Below are 24714 nucleotides of genomic sequence, written 5' to 3'. Positions count from 1 at the left end.
TTGAAAAGCAGAATTGGAGAGAGAGAGAGGAAAGGAGAAATCTTCCATCCATTGATCCATTCTTCAAATGGCGACAAATCCCAGTCTCTAGCATGCAGGAGTCCAAGCCCTTGGGCCGTTCTCCACTGCTTTCTCAAGGATGTTAGTGCGGAGCTGGATACAAAGTGGAACAACCAGGACTCGAACTGGTGCCCACATGGGACGTTGGTGCCACAGGCGGTGGCTGAATCCACTGTGCCACAGCACTGGTCTCATCCAAATTTTGCTCAGATGTGGCTGTGTCACCAAGCTCATCTAGCTACTCCCTTCTTCCTCCTTCCTACTGATTCGCTTCCCACGACCATCATTAAATGTGCCGTCTTGTCTGGCCACGAGATTCCCAGAGGCCACCTGAGCTGACGGAGAGGCCTCCACAGTCTCTGAATGCAGCTGACTCTAGGAGGGGCCCAAGTGAGTTCAGGGCCAAGGGCACAGTCTGCAGACGGCGCAAGTGGCCCAGGATTCCAGCTGATTCTGATCCAGCCCCACACGGGACGTGGTCTAGGGCTAGATAGCCCAGACCTAGGCCCAGTGTCAGAGCCAGGGACTCCCTGTGACGCATAGCTCTGCCTGGTGGGGGTGGGTTCCTCTCTCTGCCCACAGCCCCTGTGAGGGTCCTCAAAGACCCCCGAGCCTTCCCCCAACAAGCTGTCATTTTCATCTGCTCCTATATGGGATACAAGGCGACCCAGCCTCCACGCATTCGGGGTAGAGCTGGCACTGGGAGGGCCCTGGTGACTGGGACCATGTATAAAAACTTGTGTGCCCATCACCTTAAGGGCTTTCATCAGGCCATGGAAGCCCTGCCCCCTCATGCCAGGTACACACAGGCCTTTGTCTGGACCCAACCCCAGAGGGCTGGGCTCTTACAGCACAGAGCAGGAAGAACAGCTAGCTGTGTGGACCAAAACCACAGAGCACCCGTGAGCAGAAAGAACCAGCAGCCAGAGAGAACAGAGCCCTGGGTGGAGGCTGCGGTACCAGCCACCGCCCAGTCCCTTCACTGGAGAAGAGCCAGGGCCACTCACAGTTGTGTTACAGCCCCACTGGAACTCCCAGAGATCCGAGTGACAGCTCCAGGAACACAGGGATGTACTATCAGTCTCTGGATCCCCTGCAGCACCATGGGACTCAGGGTTCCAGAGCCTCACTTCTGGCACAGCAGCAAGGGCACCAGGTGCCTCTGACTGCATGGACCCCTTGCTTGCTGTGGGCCACACAGCCATGGCCAGTGCTGGGCAAGCCATGTGCCAGGCACTGGGAGGCAAGGAGACAGGCTGGCCAGGGAGGAGGCGGCAGACCCCGACAGGGCCACCGCTGCTTCCTCCTCTGGAGAAGGGAACTGCAGTGCCTGGGCTGGCTCTGGTTGTGTCCCCAGTGCAAGCAGGGTCCACTGACAGGTGTCCTTCCTGCTCCTGTGGGTGAAGGCAGGCCGCATATGGCCCTGAGGCCCAGGTCCACCCAGAGCTAAGCCCCACAGCCTGGCTGTTACCCGGGACTGGGCAAGGACTTCATCTCCAGTTGGAGTTTTGCGCACCTCAGCCGCCTCAACCACCACCTCGCTCACACCAGAAGCAAGAAAGCAGGCCCTGGGCTGCACACCCTGACTTGTACCCATTGCCCGAGAACACTTCAGGATCAGTGCTTCTTAAGGCCAGCTCCCTCTGGGTCCTGCTAACTGGATCTGTTGGGCCCAGGTGCTGCCTTGGCATTCCTCAGCATGGAGCACCAGGACAGGTGCAGGCACCCCTGGCCTTGGCACAAGGCTGAGGCTGCGGGGGCAGTTGCTGTGCAGAATCGAGAGGCACCAGTAGTGTCACAGACTGCCGGGTGATGGCAGCTTTGTGAGCTGCATCCATTAGATGTGACTCTCAAGGTCCCTAGGACCTCTGCCTGAGCTGGATGGTGCTCCGGGGAACCAGCAGGCCAGGTCCAAGCTGCATGTGCACGCCTTACAGTCCTAGGAGCCAGGGGAGGCTGGTGCACAGGACACCCCCACAGGGTGGCACAGTCCGAGCACTGCCAGGCCTTGCTTGGGCAGCTCACCCAGCTGGACTACGGTGCTGTCATCGCACTCTGCTCACCGTGGTCCATGCTCCAAAGGCGGTAAAACTCAGCAAAATCCACGTAGGGCTCGACACGGCCATCCTCGGCAGGTGGGAGTGCGTGGGCCGGGCGGGAGCGGAAGAGGCCGCCGTCGGAGCTGGAGCTGCTGCTCTGGGTGTGTGTGCTGGTGGACTGCAGGGTCAGGGTCGGGCTCTGGCTGCGGGCACCACAGGCAGGAAAGGAGTCAGGGGACATGCCCACTGGGCTGAGTGCAGGGAGTAGGGGCAAAAAAGGAAGCGGCCACTGGGCCGCCGCTTTGTGGACACAGCTGGTGGCTTTCTCGGAGAACCCAGCGGGGTGCAGGACCAGCCACCCCAACTGCAGCCCAGAAGCCCCAGCTGTTCTCAGGGCATGGAGGGAGAGCCGGGGACTTGGGGGATTTCCAGCCCACAGCAGTGGGGCAGCAAGACAAAGGGGCAGGGGAAGAAAGGCCCTCCTAATTGGCCACATCCTGCCTGGGCCCAGCCTGCAGAGCCCTGGCCAGTGGAACGAGGGTGTGGCTTCTCTATTATACTGGGCAGATTGTGGAAACAAGATCCCAGCCCCCTGGGGCAGCGGCTGGGGGGCATTCCACACAAGCAAAGGAGGTGGAAAGAAGGGGCCAGGCGGGTCTACACTCAAGAGGGGACCTCTGACACCCTGATCCTGGGCTGCTCCACCCCTACATGCCCCTGAAACCCGAGAGCCCCCTGCAGAGCTGACACAGTCCACAACGCCCCCTAAACATGGGTGACATGCGGGAAGCCAGCTCGCCTGCGGATGAGGAAGTGTACAGGAACCTTTCCCACTGAGGAACACCAGAACGGGCCCAGGACCAGCAGGCAGCTAGTGGCAGTGACCAGAAGAGACCTGCTGGCCTCCCCTCTCCCTGGCCCAGCTTCAGGGAGCCTCTGATGCCAGGACATCCCCATGGAAGAATGGGGTCCCAGGGCTTACTTGGTGAGGGTGGGTGTGGCCTCATCCAGGGTGGAGGCACTGTGAGCCCCGTTGACCATCTGGCCCTGGGAGGGCATGACAAGGGAGAGGGTCACGCTGGTCTTGCTGGTGCTCTGGGCGCTGGAGTAAGGCACGGACACCGGGTACACGCGGCCCCCTGCAGCTGCGGGAAGGAGAGCACAGAGGGCACGTGGCTCACAGGGGACACTGAGCAGTCAGCAGGGACAGCGGCCCCATGGGGCAGCTCCAAGGACATGTCCTCCAGGCTGGACGGAACCTCCCGTCGGCGGGGGAAAGGAGGAACTGAACCAGGGGCTGAGCCGCTTCCCAGGGATGTTTGCTTCCGCTTGAGGTTGACCCAATGAAAACATGGCCGCAGTAAGTCAGGGACGCTGCAGGAACCCTGGGGACCACAGGAGAACGAAGCTCCAAGATCGGTTTGTTTAAAAAAGACAAAGATAAAGCAACAATGAGTTGTGGCACAGCAAGATGAGCCATCGTCGGCGATGCTGACCTCTCAAAGGGGTTTAAGTTCAATTCCCAGCCATTCCACTTCCGATCCAGATCCCTGCTAATGAGCCTGGGAAAGCAGCGGAGGACGACCCAAGGGCTTGGGTCCCTGCTGACTGTGCCAGAGACCTGGATGGAATTCCAGGCTCCTGGCTTCAGCCACCCCACTCCCGACCTGACCACCAGGGCCATCTGCAAAGTGACCCAGTAGATGCTTGAAGAGTCTGTCTCTGCCTCTTCCTCACTGCCGACCTGAACAGGAAGGAGTGTAGGCTGTAGGCACGGAAAGCCTATGTGTTGGGCAGCTTGGGCAGGTGGTCAATGAAAGGAGCAGCAGGCAGGGAAGTGGCCCCCGGGCACTGGGGCAGGGCCTGCCTCTGGCCTCAAACCCAGCCTCACCCCACAGCCCTTCTTTCTTGAGTCTCGGCCTCCCTCCCCTCCATCCTCTGAGTCACGAAGCAGGCTAAGTCGAGGCACTGCAGGCGACATGCCTGGCACACAGAGGGAAGGGCCCTGGCAGCAGGGGCCAGGGTCTCAGATGTGGAACCCTGTGTGGCAGCCCAGGGTAGATGCATGTGGACAGGTCGAGAGCCTGGGTCACAACCGCTCAAGGCCAGACCTGCAGGTCAACCTGCACACCATGCACCAGGCCACCACTCAGCTCCAGCTCCTGGACAGTGCCTTGGGTGACGCTCGGCTGCAGGGAACACGTACCTGGGGCCGGGGTTGGTGTGGGTTGGCTCAGTTCACCCAGTGGGTAGCCGAAGTTCCTCACCAGCAGGGTCATGTCCTCGTGCCGGGGGCAGAACTTGGCACGCTCCCCGCCACTGGCGAAGGTGTCACTGTGGATACGCCTCACCCGGTCCACCACAGCCTGGGCCACTGCATCCAGCGAGGTCTGCTTGGCGAACTCTGTGTCAATCATGGCGGCGATCTCCTGGGGGTGGGGAGCGGGACAGTGAGGAACAGAAGTGACCCAGGCACTGTGGGCCCACACTCAGGAGACCCAGGGGTCACGGGCTCAGCAGGTGCAGGAAGTGCCTGACAGCCAAGTTTGCAATCTGAACTTGTCAAGGTATTCAGGATAATGCTTCTGGAATCTTCTTACTGGAAAAGCTGCATGACCTATAGTCTCTGATGCTGCTTCCACCTCTCTAAAAAGTGATATGCTTTGCCTCCCGGGTCTCTGTGAGGGAGGTTACATAATAGAACCGGGGACAGCAATACTCGGACGACTGCTGAAGCCCAGCTCACACAGTCACCGTCAAGCATGCCTCCCTGGAACACACTAACATCAGGGACTGGGGCTGCAGATCAAGATGGGGTCTCTGCCTTTAGCAAAATCCACAACCCAGAATATTCCAGAACCTAGTAAAAGCCACTGGATAATTCTACTGGGAAGACCAAGGTGGAAAGGAAAAAAGGAAACTCACACTGACTAAAAACATTCAAAGCACAGAGACAAAACGTCCTCTAGGCTGCCTGCCAGTCTCTGTGCGCAGGGGCAGGCGCTGAAGACTGGAGCCATTCTGGGGGCCGGTGCCCTCACCAGCCATCCTCATCTGTTACCTCAGGCCGGACCCCAAATCCTGTGGCTCCAGGGTCCCTCCTCAGGCAGGTGGGAGTCACTGCCCTTCTGTTACAAGCCATGACGAGAGGGAAACCTTGGCAATGGGCCAGGGAGACTGGAAGTGTTGGGCAGTCTTCTGCGTGTTTCAAGGCACCAAGGTTAGGTGACAATGGCTTCCCTCCACGTGCCTTGGTCACATGTGGTGACAGCTGTCTGTGCTGGTGCTCCAGGGCCACACCCAGCTAGGGGCCCCCTGTTTCCTATATGAACCCACTGACTCCACACCAGAAAGAAATGAAGAAGGGGTCAGGACAGACCTGTGGAGCCCCGGGGTCCGCGAGGACTTGTGGCAGGACCCCAGTTTCCAGGGAGCAGCACCCATCCAGGAGCCCCCAGAGTGACATTTGCCCAGGGAACTGCCCTCCCAGCTTGGCCTTCACTGGGGCCCTGGGAATGGCTGTGGCTTTACGCCCACAAAGAGCGAGGCCTCCAGGCAGGCCTCCGCTCTTCCTTTCCCCAGCCTTGAGTCCAGAGAACAGGCTCTGCCGTGGCCACAGTGCTGCCCAGCTCACCTGATTGGCCTGCCCAGGTCCATGGGCCGCCTCCAGAGCCTTGTAGAGCCCCTCAGACATGAGCACTAGGAAGCCGGTCACCCCATCCAGGGGCTGGGCGCCGTGGATCTCCGGCTCTGCGATGATGGGCTTGGATTTGGCAGCGCTGCCGGGAGAAGGAGAGGGTTTGGGTGGGGCAGGCCTGAGGCGCACACCGACGGCCCAGACGGGAGACAGAACACACAACTAGACCAGAGGTAGGGACAGCGAGGAAGGGACCAGGAGCAGGCCTATCCTCTGCAGCTGCCGAGACAAAGCTCCAAGGTGGGGAAGCCACCGCTCAGGGGTGGGACAGCCAAGGTCAACCCCTCCATCCCTGTCCACAGAGCTGGCCATGGGAGGTAGGGGTGTGAGCGCCAGGGTACGGGAGGCATATCCTAAAGGCCTTCTTCTCTGCTATCCTCCTGGTTGCTCCCAAATAAGTGTGCAAGCCAAAGGGGCACAGATGTAGAAGGTACCTACGAGGGCGTCAGGCATAGCCGGGGGAGGTTCCATCGTGTGTGTGTGCACGCACATACACAGGCAGCCACAAGGTAGGCACAGGTGAAGACGCAGTGGGATTCTGATGGCCGTCAGAGCCGGCCGACATGGCAGGTGGGCAGGACTCATGCTAACACTAAGTGACCTGTGACTTTGCGCCAGGCACCTTGGATCACACGCACTAACAACGCAGTTTACGACTGATAGGATAAGGCACAGCCAGCAGGCCGGCGCTGCTGGCCACTTGGGGCCTCTCAGGGTAGGTGCCTCGCTCAGATGTCTAGCAACAGGTGGGCTGGGGTGGGAGGAAGACCAACTGCATTGCTTATAGCCCAAGCACTGTGTGACCCTTGCTTCTAATATGCAAACAAAAACCTACAAGCTGGGGATGAAAGTTCCAGGTGCCAGCTCCTGGATCTCAGAGGGGAGGGAGTCAGTTGTGTCCTCCGCCCTGCAGGACCCACCTCTGTGGATGGGCCCAGCAGTACGATTCCCCACAGCCCGGTGGCCAATTCAGTGCTTTGATGGGCATCACACACGTATGCCCACCTCCCCAGCTCTTGCCTCACACACAGGACCGTCCCTGGGTCAGGACTTGTCCCACACCAGGCCGCCTGGATCCCAGTCCCAGCTCAGCTCATCATCAGTTGTGCCTGCACAGGCTACCTGATGTCCACACACAGTTGGCTCATGTTAACTGTCCCAGGGACAGGGTGGACACCAGCTCACCGTGTCTGAGCAGGGCTGAATAGAAGAAAGCATATAAAGGGCTGGGCTAGGCTCAGCACTACCAGGGGTCACGCCTCCTACTGGCCACTGTGCCGCAGCGGGCAGGGGGTGTCCTGGGTTGAATGTGGACAAAGCAGACCATGCCTGCTCCTGCCCCTGCCCCTACCATGGGCAGCACCAGCCAAGCCCCTGGTCTGTCCCCACCCCAGCCAGGCACCCCATGCAGCTTCACTTGCTCCTGCTGTCCTTGCCTTTAGGCTAGTTCTCGACTTGCTGCTAGTAAGCAACGACTAGCCACCCCACACCCACTCTCTGCAAGAGAGGTCTGAATTGCCTCAGCGGCACCTGTGTTGTTGGAGCCCCCCACTTGCCCCGGCTCTCTGGTCATCCACCCACCTCAGCAGCTCGATGTCGGTGTAGCCGTACTTGACCTTGTAATCCCCGATGCGCCTGGTGCTCTCCTGCCCACAGATGACGCCCACTTGTTTGATCTTCACTGCATCCAAACCTACCAGCACGGAGAACAAGGCAACAAGCCCACTTCTCGTTCATGGAGAGCAAAAGAAGAGGGCAGACTGGGCTGGCACAATGGCTCAAATGACTAATCCTACACTGCAAGTGCCAACCTCCCCTATGGGCACCAGTTCGTGTCCCGGCTGCTCCACTTCCCTTCCAGTTCCCTGTCTGTGGCCTGGGAAAGCAGTGGAGGATGCACAAAGCCTTGGGACCCTGTACCCATAAGGGAGACTTGGATGAGGCTCCTGGCTCCTGGCTTCAGAATGGCCACTGAGACCTCTGTCTCTCCTTTTCTTTGTAAAATTGTCTTTCCAATAATAATAAATACATCTAAAAAAGTGGGGTCACAGACACAGCAAATAGTCAGAGGCAGAGGCCCAGCAGATGGGCATGAAAAGGGTGTCAGGTACCCCGGCCTGCCGCTGCCCCTATGTCCTGAGGGCCCTGTGCCCAGCCGAGGAAAGCACAGCTCACGGGCCCCTCATGTGCCAGCTCAGTGCCACCCAGAGCTGCTGTGGACACCTCAGCCCAAGCAGCACACTGCCCCCACATCCTCCCCAGGCTTGCCAGCTTACCGCCGAGGAGGCAAGGGGTGACCCCAAGTCCCATGGGGTCCCATGGGACTCTCAGGACCTGTCTGGTGGCCTCCATCCCCACTGGTTAGCAGTGAGCACCCCAGTATTTGGGGAAGCACCAGACACAGATTAAACACAAACCCCCCAACATGCCATTTCTGTTGTCCTCTTAACACAGATGGGAAACTGAAGAAAGCACCACACCTCACGAGCCAGCAGATGGCAAAGCAGGGACCCCAGCCCCAGCCACGGAGGGGGCCGGTGCAAGCCCTGCAGGTCCACTCACCCAGCTGCGAGAGGCGGAAGAGCTCGTCCTCATTGCTTGTGGTGTGGTCCACGTTCAGCTGCGTCACCTGCAGCCCGTCCACTGTGGACTGGCAGAGGAGCGCACGGTTTGTACCTGCAGCAGGAAGCAGGTGGCTGAGCACAGACAAGACCAGGAGACAGCAAAAACAGACCAAAGTTAGGCGACTCCTGTCTAGCACCCGGAGAAGGGCCCTGGTCAGGCTTGGTCAAGGGCTGCAGATGATAGGAACTGGGCTAACATGTAACTTTAAAAAAAAGCTATGGGCCTGGTGTGGTAGCCTAGCTGCCAAAGACCTCCTCTTGAACGTGCAAGGATCTGATATTGGCGCTGGTTCTAATCCCGGCAGCCCTGCTTCCCATCCGGCTCTCTGCCTGTGGCCTGGGAAAGCAGTCAAAGATGATCCAAAGCCTTGGGACCCTGCACCTGCAGACCCGGAAGAGGCTCTAGGCTCCTGGCTTCCGATCGGCACAGTTCTGGCCATTGCAGCCACTTGGGGAGCGAATCAACAGCTAGAAGATCTTCCTCTGTCTCTCCTCCTCTCTGTACATCTGACTTTACAATAAAAAAAAAAAATTAGAAAGAAAGAAAAAAAGTACACAATGGCCCAAACAGCCTTTGGTAGTCCAATAAAACACCATTAAAAAAAAAGTTACAGGTGATAGGACTTGCTGGGGTTGCAACAACATAACCGGAGCATGAGAGGGGGGGTCCCACGGTGACGGCTGTGGACCTGGGGACAAGCGCTGCACTCAACGCTCCTCATGGAGCTGTTCTGTGCTGGGACTTCTGTCACAATCACATCTTAAGCAGAGGAGGAAGAGAAAGCAGTCAAAACCAGGGCACTGCACTGGGCAGTGACCAGAAAGCAAGCACACAGCCCTGGGCACCCTGCCTCCAGGGGCCCCCCGGCCCAGCCAGCAGCTCACCAACGTTGGCCACGTAGAGCTTGTTGCTGAGAAGGACAGCCACGACGGCCATGGCTCCTCCCGAAACCTCCCTCTCTAGCACCTTGAGTCTCTCCAGGATCTTCTGATACTGAGGCAGCAGCTGGTGCTGTGGGACACCCTGCAAGTGGACCATCAGAGGTCAGAACACAGCTGGCCCTCAGGGACTGTCCCTCCAGAGCAAGGACCTGCAGGCCGAGGGCGCAGCCAGGGCAGGGAGCTCTGTGCAACCCAGGGCAGGTTCCTCCGGGAAAGTAGTGGACAAGGTTCTGGTGGGTGCCTGGGCTGTGGACCCATGCAGACCACTGCGCGCAGAAAGGCCTTGCCTCCTGTCTCACTGACCACCCAGTGCTGAGTGAGGCTGCCCACGGAGGGCTGAGGAGGCACCTTTGAGGGCAAATGGCCTTCCCCACCTTCCCCACAGGGGCCCTCTGCTGGAACCCATCTGCTCAGCCTTTTGTGTCAGTGGCCTGTAAGTGACACTACCTCTGGCAGCTGGGACTGCAGGCTGGCCTTCTCAGCCAAGGCATCGTCGATGGACTCCAGGAAGCTCCTCTCCACCACATCGAAGGCCTGCAGGGACAGAGCACACAGGTGACAGCTGGCTCACATGGTCACCTTACACTCCAGCGCCTCCCACTGGCAGCAACCAGCTCCCTGCCCACACCCCTGTGTGATGGCGGCTTCACCCCCAACCCCCTGCAAGGCCCCCGCTGCTTCCTGGGACTGTTATAAAGGCAGGCTGCGCCACCCAGGTGGGCAGGCAGAGTGGTGGGAGGCCGGGAGGACAGTCAGGCAGGAGTGCACAGCTGGGAGAGGCGGTGAGGACACCCAGCTGGGCAAAGGTCAGCCCGAAGGCAGCTCCTCTGAGAGGGCCCCTCTCACGCCCTGCTGGCCATGGCCCTTCCCCCAGGGCGGGGGGGGGGGGCGGTGAGATGACAGGCACGGAACCCTGGGGCTGGGCAGGAAACAGCTAGGGCAGTTGTCCTGGAGGACTGAGAAGCCCCTGCTAACCCACAACCACAGGCCTCTGTGCTCCCCACAGGAGAAGGGACCTGAGCCCCAGCAGCAGAATGACAAAACTGCTCACCGGGACACGGCCCACTGCCCCGCCTACCTAGGGTCTTTCAGAACCTGAGGTCAAGCACTGGCTAGATGGAAAGGAAAGGGGTCACTGGACGTTATCTCACTTCCATCAGGCCCTACCCCGCCACCCCCTTGCTGTCAATCACTGAGACTGGCTGCTTCCCGCCTCATCCTAGTCCTGGACATGTTGGGGGCCTGCTCCTGCTGGAAGCTGCCCCTTCGCAGGGTCAAGATGCTGGCAACACTGCATGGCTGTGGGGGCCCCAAGCCAACTGGGCCCCAGCAGCCTGAGCCCTGTACCTGCAGCAGCACCCGGCGCACATCAGCCTCTGTGTGTTCAGCACTGAGCTGGCCCAGCAGCAGTTCTGCCGACAGGCGCTGGGCCACGAAGTTGGTCACCCGGTTGCCATCGTAGCCGTTGAAGACCCCATACAGGAAGCAGTTGTTCTCACTCCTGGGAAAGGGGTTGAGGGCAGCGAGAGATGCAGCAGCTGTGGCTTCAGAGGCCCACTCTGGCCACCTTTTCACTCTGACCTTGTGGGTGTCCTATATACACACACATACCCACAGCTGGTGGACACACACTGGTGCCCTACACACACACACACACACACGCAGAGCTGGTGGACACACACTGGTGCCCTACACACACACACACAAACACACACACACGCAGAGCTGGTGGACACACGCTGGTGCCCTATACACACACACAGACACAGCTGGTGGACACACACTGGTGCCCTACACACACACACAGAGCTGGTGGACACACACAGCTGGTGCCCTACACATACACACACACACAGCTGGTGGAACAGGAAGGGGCAGCGGCCCCTACCAGGGACCTCATCTCAGTGACAAGCCCCACATGCAACAGTTCTAGGAAAAGTGCTCTTTTCTGCTTGCCCGGAAGGGTGATGCTGCCCTCACACCTGAACTTGAGCCAGTTGTCCTCCGGTGGGTGGCTCTCGGTGCTCTTGCCGTCAGCTGAATAGCAGCGGTTGGAGGCCGAGCCCACCCCGGAGAGGTGGCAGAGCGGCAGGTCATCCGTCCAGCTGGGCTGCTGCTCCTGGGAAGGACACAGGACACTGTGAGGCTACACCTTCCTCCCCTGACTAGATCCCTCCCCGTCTTTTTCTCTTACAATAAAAACCCACTTATTTATGGAAAGCGGCCATGCTCACATGAACAGACACTAATCTGCCCAAGGGAGGGCTGTTCTTAAAGCCAGTCCAAAGTGGTTCCGAGGACCCAGCCTGCAGGAGCAAGCTACGCAGTGCACGTATCGGTGGGAGACTTGGCAGCACCCCTACAAGCCAGTCTATCACTCTCCAGCCCACAAGGACCCCCTCCTCCCTGGGTCACGTCCCTCCCAGCCCACGCAAAAGCCTACAGCCTTTTACACCCTACCCTTACTTTCCACAAGGAGTGTCTCATTTTATTCCTGCCTTAACGGAAAATTTATCTTATTTTGGGGGGATGGGGACAGGGGTGGAGGGAGATGCAAGGCAGATCAACCGAGAACTCTGTTGTGCATGGCTTTCCTGCCCAAAAGCCTGCAACAGCTGAAGCTGCGCTGAAGCCGAGGGCCAGGGACTCCATCTGGGTTCCCACGTGTGAGGGCGCCCCTGAGCAGGCAGCTGGATGGGAAGTGGCGGTGGGACTCCAAAGGGGGCGCTCTGGTACACCACAATGCCCACCCGCATCTCCTCATGTGGCCAACTCCACAGCCTCTGCACTCCCTGGCTCACAGGTCACCACTTCCATTAAGTCCTTCTTCAGGAAGCCTCCCCAGGCTTGCCCCACCGCCACCAGCCCTGCCCGTGTGGGACTTGCTTCTCCCCCACAGATCTGCAATCAGGCTGGGTGACCTCACGCCAGCCATGCTTCCTACGTGGGCACAGGCCCACACGCATACATCCCCTTTGAGCTCCCCAGGGGTCCTTCAGGCACGCCCTAAGCATCATTTCTCTGTAGTGCAATCTAGGTTCCCCCAACCATCGGTGAAAGTCCGCCCCTGCCTCCCACCTGAGAACACGGCCTTGCACACTGCCCCAAAGAAGAAAACTAAAGGAACTGGGGGACTCGAAGTTCAGCTCCCTGCAACAAAAGGTTTTGCTGGAAAACTGGGCAAGACTACCAAGGGGGGCACAGGCGGCAATGGTCTCCCAAACCGACAGGAAGGCACTTGGCCAGGCTTTGGCCATTAGGTGGGCCAAAAGCCCGTGGCTAGCTTTTTGTGGCACAGTAAGTCTTCTGTTTATTTACGTACGGACAGGAAGCGACTGGGGGATTTTCCTCCACTGTGAGGCTTCCACGTTGCCTCCAGCTATTTTAGTTCTGCCTCTAACACCCTGAGCCACTTCTGCAATGTGTGGGTGTCTGTTTGATTTCCAAATTAACATGTAGTAAGACTGCCTTTCTTGGGTGTGCAGTTTTACAAATGTCGGCACGTGTACAATCTATCTTGAGCCCCACGACAGGACACATCACCCCCAAAGCGCCCTCGTGCTGCGCCTTTGGACGGCTCCCTCCCCCAAGTGCCGACAGCCACTTGGTCTGTCCGGTTTTATCCTCTCACGAACATTACACACAGCAAGTGAGGCGCGGAGGTCGGCCTCCAGCGCTCTGCTGGCCAAGACCTGGCCTGGTGGCCGCTGCGCGCGTCGGCCTGCGGAGGGGCAGTGGTTTAGGCATCCGCTTGTTGGAGGACAGCTGGCAGCTTCAGGATTATTTAGGGATTATGACGTGCACTGGTATACGCCTTCGCAGATTCTGTGTGAACTTTCTATCTTCTCACATTACGTACCAGGGGTGAGAGTGCCGGGTCACATGCTTAAGTCCTTTTACAAGAAACTGGCAAATGTTTGTCCGGCAGTGGCCGTTTCATTCGCATCCCACTAGCAACACGGACATCTGTCCCCCCGTCCCCTAAGGCAGACACTCCCCCAACTCAGAGAGCAGCAGCACCCCACCACGGGGGCTCTCACTGCACCTCAGCAGTGGCTACTGCAGGGTCTGAGTGAAAGCCCACTTGTGCGTGGGTAATGTGTTCCAATTGCTGAATTCAAAGGGTTCTTTACATATTTTGGACAAAAGCCCTTCCTTGAATGTGGAATTGGCAAATCTTTGTTTCAAGTTTCTAGCTTTTTATCTCATTCACTCGAGCCAAGCTGACCCTGCAGTTCTGGTGAGGCCACACCCGCGCTTCTCCCGTGGCTTAGGCACCACACTCCCGGCCCAGCCCCAGGCACGAGGGCTCCGGGAGCCTGCCTTACAGCTCTACACTGTTCAGATATGTCACCAATTTTGAATTACAGTATGAAACAGAGGGTTTCTGTCAAATTTTGATTTTCTTTTAAAGATCTACTTGATCTTTTGTTTTTAATATATTTTTTTTTTTTGGAAAGGCAGATTTACAGAGAGAAGGAAAGACAAAGATCTTTCAACTGCTGGTTCGCTCCCCAAGTGGCCGCAGCTGCCAGAGCTGAGCTGGTCTGAAGCCAGGAGCCAGGAGTTTCTTCTGGGTCTCCCTCATGGGTGCAAGGTCCCAAGGCTTTGGGCCGTCCTCCAGTGCTTTCGAAGACCACAAGCAGGGAGCTGGATGGGAAGCGGGGCAGGGCTATGAACCAGCACCCATACAGGATCCTGGTGCACGCAAGGCGAGGACCTTAGCCACTAGGCTCCCACACAGGGTCTGTTTTTGCTTTCTGAGTATGGAGATCTGATGACTTCAGCAGCACGTGTTGGGAAGGTTGGTCTTCCCGCACTGAGTTGCCTCTGGGTGTCAAACATCTGTATGTGTGTGGCTTAGCGTGCCAGGTTGCCTCTTGCAATGCACACAACCCTACTGGAGTCTCTGCTCTTCTGTTCTGATCCAGCTCCCTGCAAACGCACTTGAGAGGCAGCAGGGCCAGCCCAGGTGCGTGGGCCCCGGTCACCCAGGGAGTAGACCAAGATGGAATTTGGGCACCTGGCTTCAGCGCTGGTTGGTGTGGCCATTTTGGGAGTGAAATCAGTGGATGGAAAATCTGTTATTCAGCTGCTCAGCCTTTTCAAAACTGTCCTGCCCATCCCATGAGGCTTTGCATGTAAGTTTTAGGATCAGTTGCCCTGAATCTGCAGAGCCTTGCTGGGATGTTGAATGGAACGGTCTGAATGTCTAGAATGTTCTGGGGAGAACTGACACCAGACTTTTGACTTTTCAGGCCACCATCATCACTGCGTCTGCCCTCTGGCTACTTGACGAGACTTTTACTAACGTGGTTTTACTCACACCACCTCACCATTGCGTGCAAAGTCACTAGTGCCTTGGAGAACAGAAAACATAGCCAGGACCTGCTGATGGACAGGAAATGTGAGGCCAGTTCTGTTCAGCTCTCGAGGACCCAGGAATCTAACACTTCCACATCAAGTGATGGCAAGTGTGACCTCACAAGAATTCCCAGCTCTGACTCTGGTGCGTCTCCTTGTAAAGCCAAACAACGCCCCCTCCTGAGATGCACAGAAATCAGGTCTGTGGAGCCAGTATGATGTGTGTGGTTCCAGTGTCATCAGTTCACACACACATCCTCAGCTAACGCTGGCTGATTGTGTCCAACAGGACGCCATCAGTCTACGCACCGAGGGAGGAGACAGAGGGTCCTGGTGTGAGCCCATCTTCCAGAAGTGTACAAACAAGGCAACTACTGCCAGGGGTGTACACTACATCCCAACAGGGTGGAATGTGCTGGGCTCAGGGAAGAATTGAAGGCCATGTGGCCTCTGCCAGGAATGCACCAGAGGTGGCTCCAAGCCACACGTACACACACGTGCATGTGTGTGCCGGGTGTGAGGCCCATCCTGTGCAAGGAACGAGTTGCCAGAGCGTTAATTTTCAAGGCACTGACATGGCACCAATCAGCTCTGAGGTCTCAGAGCCACCAAGGCATTCCCACTGCAAGATCCTCCGTGGGTTTAGGTGGCCTGGTAGGCACACCTCCCAGGGGGCCTCCTTTTCTAGGGTCTGCCTCTGCATGCAGCAGAACTGACACACACCTAGGTTCCGCACGCAGGAGCGCCCCAGGTGCCCCCGATGGACAGTCACAGACCATGCTCACATGCAAAGCCGCCACCACAGAGCCCCTCTCCTGCTAGGGGCAGACAGACTTCCAGGGACCTGAATCCTTCCAACAATCCCACACTTCCCAGCGGAACAGAAACACCGCGTGAACAATGTACGGGCCTCCCTTGGCATTAGGCGATGGGCCATTGGAAGCACTGACCACTGGACCACCAGTCTCACACACAACAAGAAGCAAACAAGCTCAGCCAACTGAGGAACTTGCTGTGTCGGTGTCGAGGGACAACTCAGCCAGGAGCATCCCCCAGGGGCACCTGGGCTCTTTCTATCAGCCGGTGCCTACCGGGCTGACCATGAATAACAAACTGCCAAGTTGAGAAATGACATTACAGTGGCACTCAGTGAGCACCTGGGACACAAGGGAACTTGCGAAAACACACGGAGCAACAGAATCCAAGGCCGCATTTAGGGGATTGGCGTTGGGATGCAGGGGCTCAAGCCACAGCCTGCGGAGGCAGCCTTTCTACCACACTGGAGTCTTGGGTTGAGTCCTGGCTGCCACAGTTCCTATCAGGCTCCCAGCTGACATGCAGGGTCTTTGCTATCCATTTGTGAGACCACGAAGGAGTTCCACGCAGCCTGGACCAACCAGTTTACGTTCTGAACATAAATTTTTTCCGGTATTGTTAAATGGAAAACCGTATTAGTAGCCATACCTTGAAGACAACAGAAGATGAACACCAAACAAGGTTATTCAAGTCTATAGACCACGAGCAGAAATCCAGTCCTACATTTTCATGAAGCAAGATCAGTGTCAGACAGTGGTCGGGGGCATGCTAGGAGTGGACATTCTCTGACTCAGAGTGGGAGAGAACCGACGGCAAATGGCAGTGACCATGAGGATTTGCGTCCTTGCCCCTCCAGTGCACGCATCCAGGCTCTGTAAGAACACTGCCCAAAGTCCAGGGTCCCTGCCCTGAGTCTCCCCCATACACTCGCACGCTGTCTCAATGATCACAAGACCTGTGCTGTGCCCACTCCCACACCGCTGGAGGCAGTACAGTGCACGTGCATCTGCCGCGGGGTGTCTTCCTCGGTGCCACACAAGGCACTCACGTGCCCCCGTCATGGTGCCCTAGGTGCAGTGGCCAAGTTTCCTATCCAACATGGCAGGGAATAGGACATGCTACTTCCACAGCAGACCCCAGTGGGCACACAGTCCTCACGGCACCTGCGGCCCTGACTCAACAGCAAGGGATGGGCAATGCTGGGAGGCTGTCCTTCACCAGCACCTCCCCCACCCTGCTGTGCTCTCCCACTGCCTCCGGTCTCCCCCAGGACATCTCTGCTCCCGGCACCCATTGCTGGCATCAGGAAAACCAGCAGACTGCCTGGTCTCCCGCCTCCATCCTCTGTGCTTCTGAGCAGTTTGGAAAGGTCACATAGCTGCCGCTCACACAGCTACCCCTCTGCCCCTGCGCCCACCGAGGAGGCATCTTCCCTCCCACATCGCTAAATGCCAAGTCTGCCCACACATGGCCCAGGGTCCATGAGCCTCACAGACGCTGAGAAGGGGGTGTCTTGCACATGGCACACATGGCCTTCTCCGCACGGTGTATGCCTACGCAGCAGCAAATGCAGGCACCTCAGGCCTCTCCGAGAGGGGGTGAGGAACTGCCCCTGGGGCAGCACGCAGGGGCAGAAAGGCAGCAGACACCCAGCCTGGCTCAGCGACTGCTGCGCTGTGTGTCTGTGTCTCCAGCAGGAGCTCACCCCACTCCCCGCAGTCAGGGCTCCAGCCTTGAGTTCAGGCTCCAGCCTGAATAGCAAACTATGGCATGAAAAGGCCGAGTGTTTGTGTGGTGAAAGCCATGGATTCTGTAGAGGCAAGGAGGAAGCCGGGAAGGGAGGCGGGGCCTCTGGAGGATGGCTCCCAGGGGGCCGGGTGCAGCTAGGCTTCCCTACACGGGTTACCAGGCCCTCCTTCCTCACCGTCTGTGCGACCTCTCCTGCTGCACACCCCACTTCCCCGCCAGCCCCACTTGGTCCCCATGGCCCTGCTGGGCACCCTGAGGGGCTCCCTGTGTCAGTCGTCATCACAGAGACCAACTGGGGGCCAAGCAGCAGTGGGACCCTGCAGCAGACCGCTGGCTTAACACCTACAGGTAACAGGCTAATGGAGACCTCACACTGTTTCGTTTTGTTTTGATTTTTTTTTTTTTTTTTTTTTGCAAACAGAAAAGTTTATTTGCGAAGGGACCAGGGGAGCAGGGAAGGGAAGGAAGGGGAAGCACCCCTGGAAAGGAAGCCGGGAGGTGGGGTGCCTCTCGATAGAGGAGGGAGGGAGAGACACCTTAAGATTTATTTTTATTGCAAAGCCAGAGAGGAGGAGAGAAAGAGAGGAAGTTCTTCTGTCCAGTGATTCACTCCCCAAGTGAGCGCAACCGCAGAGCTGCGGCCAATCTGAAGCCAGGAGCCAGGAACTTCCTCCAGATCTCCCACACGGGTGCAGGGTCCCAAGGCTTTGGGCCATCCTTGACTGCTTTCCCAGGCCACAAGCAGGGAGCTGGATGGGCAGTGGAACTGCCAGGTTTGGAATCGGCACCCATATGGGATCCCAAGGCATTCAATGCGAGGACTTTAGCCACTAGATCACTGCGCTGGGCCCAAGACCAGCAGTCTATTTCATAGACGTTTTCACTTTAATGGCTCCATACTTATTTCTATGTCCATTGGAGGGGAGGGAGAGAAAATGCTGTCTACACCCACGAGCTTATAACCATCACTGCTCGACACCATTCGCAATGAATAAAAACTGGTTTCAAACAATTGGCTTTTTCTGCTCCCTGGTGTGGGCTAACTCAAACTCTACTCTGCCCGGCCCCAGGGTGTGACTAGGTTTCCATCGTCACACCTCCAATTCAAGGGAGAAACAGGTCGGCATGGTGGCTCAATAGGCTAATCCTCCTCTTACAAGTGCCTCTTACAATGTGGGTACCAGTTCATATCCCAGCTGCTCCACTTTCCATCCAGCTCCCCGCTTAAGGCCTGGGAAAGCAGTAAAGGATGGCCCAAGTTCTTAGGACCCTGTACCCATGTGGGAGACCCGGAAGAAGCTCCTGACTTTGGATCACCTCAGCTCCTGCCGTTGTGCCCACTCAGGGAGTGAACCAGTTGCTGGAAGATCTTTGTCTCCCCTTCTCTATGTAAATCTGCTTTTCCAACAAAAATATTTAAAAAAAAAAAAAAAAGAGCACAGCATGGTGACTAAAGTCCTTGCTTTGCACGCACCAGGATCCCAGGTGGGTGTCAGTGTGTATCCCAGCTGCTCCACTTTCCATTGAGCTACCCACTTGAGGCCTAGGAAAGCAGTAAAGGACAGCCCAAAGCCTTGGGACCCTGCACCCACATGGGAGACCTGGAAGAAGCTCCTGGCTCCAGATCAGCTCAGCTTCAGCCTTTGTGGCCTCTTGGGGAGTGAACCAGTGGATGGAAGATCTTCCTCTCTGACTTTCCAATAAAAATAAATATATCTTTAAAAAACCACAAAATCTTAAAAAGTATCTTCTAAATCACCTCATGTCAGGCACTTATTTAAAACCATCCTGAAGGGCCCGGCGCAATGGTGCAGTGGTTAAGGTCCTTGCCTTGCACGCCCGGGATCCCATATTCTAATCCTGGCGGCCCCACTTCCCATCCAGCTCCCTGCCTGTAGCCTGGGAAAGCAGTCGAGGACGGCCCAAAGCTTTGGGACCCTGCACCCGTGTGGGAGACCCAGAGGAAGAACCTGGCTTTGGATCGGCATAGCATCGGCTATTGCGCTCACTTGGGGAGTGAATCATTGGACGGAAGATCTTCCTCTCTGTATATCCGCCTTTCCAATAAAAATAAATAATAATAATAAAAAAACTTATTAAAACCATCCTGAAGGTTCACACACATAGACTAGAACCCAGAGCGCACACCTGGGCCCACCAAGTCCAGCAGGGCCCAGCTCCCTCTGACCATGACCTCCACAGCAGCCTGATGCCTCCCGAGGGCACGCCTCACCCCTGCTGCAAGGTCTCCCCACTCCTCCGTGTTTCCTCACGGTTCACGGCAGCCCCCTAACTAGAACAGAAGCTTCTGGGAGGCAGAAGGCAGCACCCCAGCACCTGCGCTGTGGCTGCCACATGCCAACGGCTCCCGCACCCTGGTGCCACCCTTGGCGGAGCTTGTTCACGGCCGGCATGGGACACACTTGGCTAGAAGTGTAATGAGGGAGCTCATCCCATCATGACAATGTGTCCCCAGGGTCGGGTGGAGGGGGGGATGCCACATGGGACACACAGTGCCCCATCACACTGAAGAGGCCAGGTTGCTCTGAACACGTCAGGCTGTGCTGGGGGCTGACGGTCCTAAGGAGCCCACCTCCAATGGAGACCCCTCCAGGGCAAGGACCCACACCTTCTGGCTAATTCTCCTCATCCAGGCTCAACCACACCCCCATGGGGAAGCAAGGGGACCAGACATTACTCTCCCCAGCAAGCTGCTCAGCCTGCACCATGTAGTATTTCTAGCCAGCCCCATCCCCTTGTCTTCTGGAAGCTTCCAAAGCACGGGGGAGGACCTCATAATTGAGTGAATGAGGCTGACTGGCCTTACAGTACTAAACCAAAGCAACAGCCAGAGAAAGGGGAGGGAGCGAGCAATTTCAAAATACTGAACCCAGGGCTGGACCTGTGGTGCAGTGAGTAAAGCATTCCATAAGGAGGCAGGTTCAAGTTCCAGCTGCTCCACTTCTGACCCAGCTCCCTCTTGGTGCACCTGGGAAAGCAGCGCTGGACCATCCAAGTCCTTGGGTCCCTGTGCCCACATGGGAGACCAGGAGGAAGCTCCTGGCTCGGCCCCAGTTTCCTGGCTGTTTCCAGGGTGAGCCAACAGAAAGATCTGTCTCTCCCTCTCCTGTAATTCTGCCTTTCAAATAAGGAAATCTTTAAGAATCAGACCCCCCAATTACAGAGTCTACACAGAGCCTGCATTAGCAGGAGGGCCTTTTCTGCCCTGTAAGGCGAGGCCTGGAGCTGAATCTGACTGTCTAGAGGCCTCCTCATTGCTCAGCACGGGTGCAGGCCCCAGCATACGACGGATCATGGGAAACACATATGATGCTAAACCAGAAACACAGACCCTTTCTTGGGGAGTTCAGTCTGCGCAGGGAGGCAACTATATCTGGGGGCAATTCCAATAGAGGGGTGTGAGGCCAAGTGGGCCAGCCTGAGCCCTGGGGGCACGCGAGGTGGTGCAGAGGCAGGCAGGGGGAGCTAAACCCACTAGGGTTTACCCTGCAAGTAGGCGTTTCAAGGTTAAAGGATTCCCTCCCACTCCCTGCTGTCATCTCAGGGACATGGAGGGCATTGTGGTCAGACCCCCAGGTCCTCACGGCCCGACCTTAATCCTGCCTCCGCAGTCACCGGCTGTGGGCATCACGGGCGCCTCTCTGCCTCAGGCTCCTCACCTGTTAAACAGTCATGGTCACACCAGGGAGGCCGCGGGTGCTCTGTGTGCACGCCTGCTCGGGTCGTGCCCGCTCGCTGAAGACGCCCCCAAATCCTCGATCCCCCGCGGATGCCACCCCTGCAGCCAAGACACCTGAACCCTTGATCCCCTCACCCGGCGGCCCTGACTCCCTCACTTGACCGCCCCCCAAAAAATACACACGCACCCCGCCGGCGGCCGGCCCCGCAATGCGCATGCGTGGGTCGAGTCCGCCGCCGAGTTCGCGCTACAAAGCAGCCCCCCAGCCTAGGGAGGCAGGGGCCGGCCCGGGGAGGACAGGGGAGGACGGCGGTCACACCTCGCCACGGAGAGGGAGCCGCTCCTGCACCCGACAGCCCCCCGGGGCTGCCAACCCCCAGCCCGGAGAGCCAGCCGGTTCCTCACACTCTGCAGCAGACTCCTCCTCTGCGCCGCCATCTTGGAGGGACCCTCGCGCGGGCGCGCCCGCCTCCCGCGAGAGCACCGAGAGGAGCGGCTAGAGCGGCCCGAGCCTGCGCGCAGCGCCACCCCGCGGCCGAGCCGGGACGCACCGGAGTGCGCGTGTGCGCAGGCGCACTCTTCCTTTTTACTTATTTCCCCACCACCACCACCAAGGTACTTAGCTGCTTCACTTCCGTTTACTCGGTCGCTTCTCTTTCAACCCCATTGGCACACTTTGTGCAAGTTACGTTTTAGACGCGGCTGCTAAGAGTCCCCCTATCCCTCCAGGTTTGGGTTTTTATGAACATTGTGGAGGCGAGCGCGTCTTTTCTTATTCCCGCCCTTACCCCTGTAGAAAACAGAGAGAAGCTGGTTGTAGTTGCTCTAGGCGAGTATAATTTTTGGGAAGAAATAGCCAAAGATTGTTTTAGAAGGGAATGGGGAGGCAGGGATGAGCCAGCCACGGTGACAGAAGGCAAGGGGCCCAGAGAGACAGCTGAAACAAAGTCCATTGGATTTGGAGTCCTGCAGACCATCTTCCCTGGCAGCTCGCGGTAGAATGGCGGGACAAGGTCCACTGTGGAGAGTGGAGGATGGGCCGGGCTGGGAGGCCAACACGCAGAGTTGGGGCAAAAAGGGGGTGCTCTCAGGACTGGGAGGCAGACGCTGGGATTTTTGCTTTTAGCTGTGGAGGACTGGAGCCTGTCAACGCTGATGGGACTTTTGGGACCAACTTATGTCAGAAATAAAGAGGGTTGATGGAGCCCCTGCAGGTGCTAGCGAGAGCAGGACCCGGGCCTGGGTAAGACCCACAACGCCCTGAGGCACAGCGGGGAGACTGCTTGCTGGACCCAGCACTGAGGGCGTGTTCATAAGAAAAATCTAGGCCATGGAAGTCACTTGGAGAGTGAATCATGGGTCACAGGATCTTCCTTTCTGTCTCTCCTCTATATCTGAAAAAAAAAAAAAAGCAACACAAAAGACTCATACAGCAAAATGTTTGCCATGGAGATAAAAGATAGGCAAAGAACCAGGCCCTGAGCCGCCCCGGCCACTCAGGCAGCCGGGCCATAGGTCCACCTGGGTTCCTGACGGAAAGGTGGGGAGGAAGGAGACAGGGACGGTGGAGTATAGATTGAGGCCAAGGGAAATCTGGAGAGCTGCTGAGGGTTCTGTGTGGTCCCAAAGCATGCATCTGATATCCCGGGCCATGCGCACATCTCCCAGTGCACTGGGGACCCTGGTCCACAACGGCAGACCTGCCCATCTGCCTGCCTGTGATAGGGCCTGGAGCTCATGTTGGCTGTGGAAACGGCTATCAGGACTGGCACACACGGTGTCCACCCGGTGCTGACTGCTAACCGCTGTGTGGCACCCATGATGAACTCTGGGGGACGCACTGGACAGCTGGTCTCCTGTCACTGTCCCCAGAGGAGGAGCCTGTCAGCGGTGCCTCGTCCTCATTGCCATCCCCCACCCCCTAGAGGCTCAGTGCCCTCCTGCCTGCTCTCCCCAGGGCCTGCTGAGCTCTCTGGAACTGGATCAGGCCTCAGGAATTTTGGAGGGACGGTGTGCAAAATGGTGTGTTGTTTAGGGCAGCTGGGGAGAGGCCAGAAGCCCCAAGCCATAGCCCCAGTGCCCCTTAAAATCCCTCAGGGAACTTGGACTTGCTGTGGCTTGCTTTCTTTTCTTTCTCCTCCCTTCCCCTCCCCTCTCTTTTTCCTTCTCTGTCTCTCAGCTGCCATCCAGGTCTCCCACGTGGGTGGCAAGGACCCCAGGTGCACTGGTAGGCACCCACATTCAGGAGCCTGAGCAGGTATCAAACACAGACATTCCGTGATGGGATGCAGGCCCCTTAACTGGCATCCAAAGCTCCTGGCCAAGCATCAGCCCCTCTGACGCTGCAGCTTTTCTGGAGCTCTGGGGGCCTGAGAAGGAAAAGGAGACTGGGAGATACTGTCGGCTCACAGGTTAGGCCAGCATCCCCAACAGGCAAGTTGGAGACATCTGCATTTCTACAGAACCAGCTCTCTCAGCATCTTCATTCACGGTCTCCATCTTGTGTGATATGCTGACAGAGACCTGGCGTGGCCTGAATTCATGGAAACAGTCACTGAAATGACCGTCCTTGGTCCATTTGGAGTTTTAATGCAACATAAGGGAGCTGACTTGGTTGTTTCCAGATATGGAGCCAAGTTCTTATTAAATTCATTTACTGAATAATCTCCTTCCCTGCTGTTGCCTTCATCAGCTGTGTAAATCCCACACACTGGTATCTTTGTGAAGTGCCTGGCTCTCCAGGATGTTACCAGACCTGAAGGAGGTAAGCTCTCTAGGCTGGGCGTGGGAGCCCGGGATAGGCTCCAGCCAGGCTGGCTCTCTGCCCAATCCTGCTCCTCTGGCCATGCGGCTTCCACCGCTTGGCTCTGGGATGCGGCAAGAATTCCAGACACACAGGAGCAGCTTCCCAAGGCTTCCTGGTAAGCCCTCTCACCTTAGCCAAGGCGACCTTGCTCACCAGGGTTGGGACAGGGCAGCTGGTGGCAGGGTTCAGGTTAGCGAGCAGGAGGTGGGTGCACTTGCAGGAAATGGCTTTGTCTTTAAATAAGAACTCCTCTTTTTTTTTTTTTTTTTAAAGGAATTTATGAGCTTATTTTATTTGCAAAACAGAGCAACAGAAAGAGGTAGAGACGATCAACTGATTCCCTCCCCAAATGAGTTCAGCAGCCAGGACTGCATTGGGCTGCATTGGGCTAAAACCAGAAGCCAGGAGCAACATCCAGGTCTCCCGCACAGGTGCAAGAGCCCCAGGCACTTGGTCCAGCCTCTGCTGCTTTCCCAGGCACATCAGCAGGGAGCTGGATCAAGAAGTGGAGCAGTGGGATTTGAACTGGTGCCTATATGGGATGACTGCATGGCAGGTGGTGGCTTAACCCGCCGCGCCACGGCACTGGCCCTGTATGCTTGGATTTTTTTGGGAAGAGGAGCACAAGGGAATGACTGAGGGACAGTGGTGTCTCTTCCTGATATGGGGGAACAATGAACAGGGAGGGGGTGGGGGGGTGAGTTCATTAATTCAGCAACATTGAATGAAGTACCTCCTGTCTGCGGGGACTTGGGCCTGCTGGATAGGGCCCTCCTAGGGCTTGCATTCCACATCTCATGAGGAGGGCTGGACACTCAGGAGACACACAGGGGGCTGGGGAAGACAAGAAAAGGGGAGAAGGGGGGCTACATTTTTAAAAGGTGCAACTAGGAGTGCTGTCCCGCTGGACAAAGGGC

At 57.3% G+C, this 24714-nt stretch overlaps 1 protein-coding gene across 2 annotated transcripts; it reads right to left on the bottom strand.

The window, feature by feature from the left end:
• Nucleotides 1-1349: 1349 nt before the first annotated feature.
• TAB1 (TGF-beta activated kinase 1 (MAP3K7) binding protein 1) lies at nucleotides 1350-21453 on the bottom strand. 2 transcript variants are annotated; one of them, XM_040986187.1, is made up of 11 exons: nucleotides 21397-21453; nucleotides 11345-11481; nucleotides 10710-10863; nucleotides 9810-9896; nucleotides 9306-9444; nucleotides 8359-8472; nucleotides 7378-7489; nucleotides 5734-5878; nucleotides 4306-4528; nucleotides 3082-3244; nucleotides 1350-2302 (listed from the first exon to the last, which is right to left on the bottom strand). In XM_040986187.1, exons 1-11 carry the CDS (start codon nucleotides 21427-21429, stop codon nucleotides 2095-2097), a joined length of 1515 nt encoding a protein of 504 aa, XP_040842121.1. In that variant the 5' UTR covers nucleotides 21430-21453; the 3' UTR covers nucleotides 1350-2094. The 2 variants fall into 2 exon arrangements, with proteins under 2 accessions (XP_040842121.1, XP_040842129.1); XM_040986195.1 differs by having other exon boundaries at nucleotides 3082-3238.
• Between the last annotated feature and the right edge of the window lie 3261 nt (nucleotides 21454-24714).

The sequence above is a fragment of the Ochotona curzoniae genome, unplaced genomic scaffold, assembly GCF_017591425.1.
Source record: "Ochotona curzoniae isolate NIBS_2020 unplaced genomic scaffold, NIBS_Ocur_1.0 contig_1014, whole genome shotgun sequence".
NCBI classification, from domain to species: Eukaryota; Metazoa; Chordata; class Mammalia; order Lagomorpha; family Ochotonidae; genus Ochotona; species Ochotona curzoniae.
Note: the sequence above shows the minus strand (reverse complement) of the source record. Positions and strands in the feature narration are given on the sequence as shown.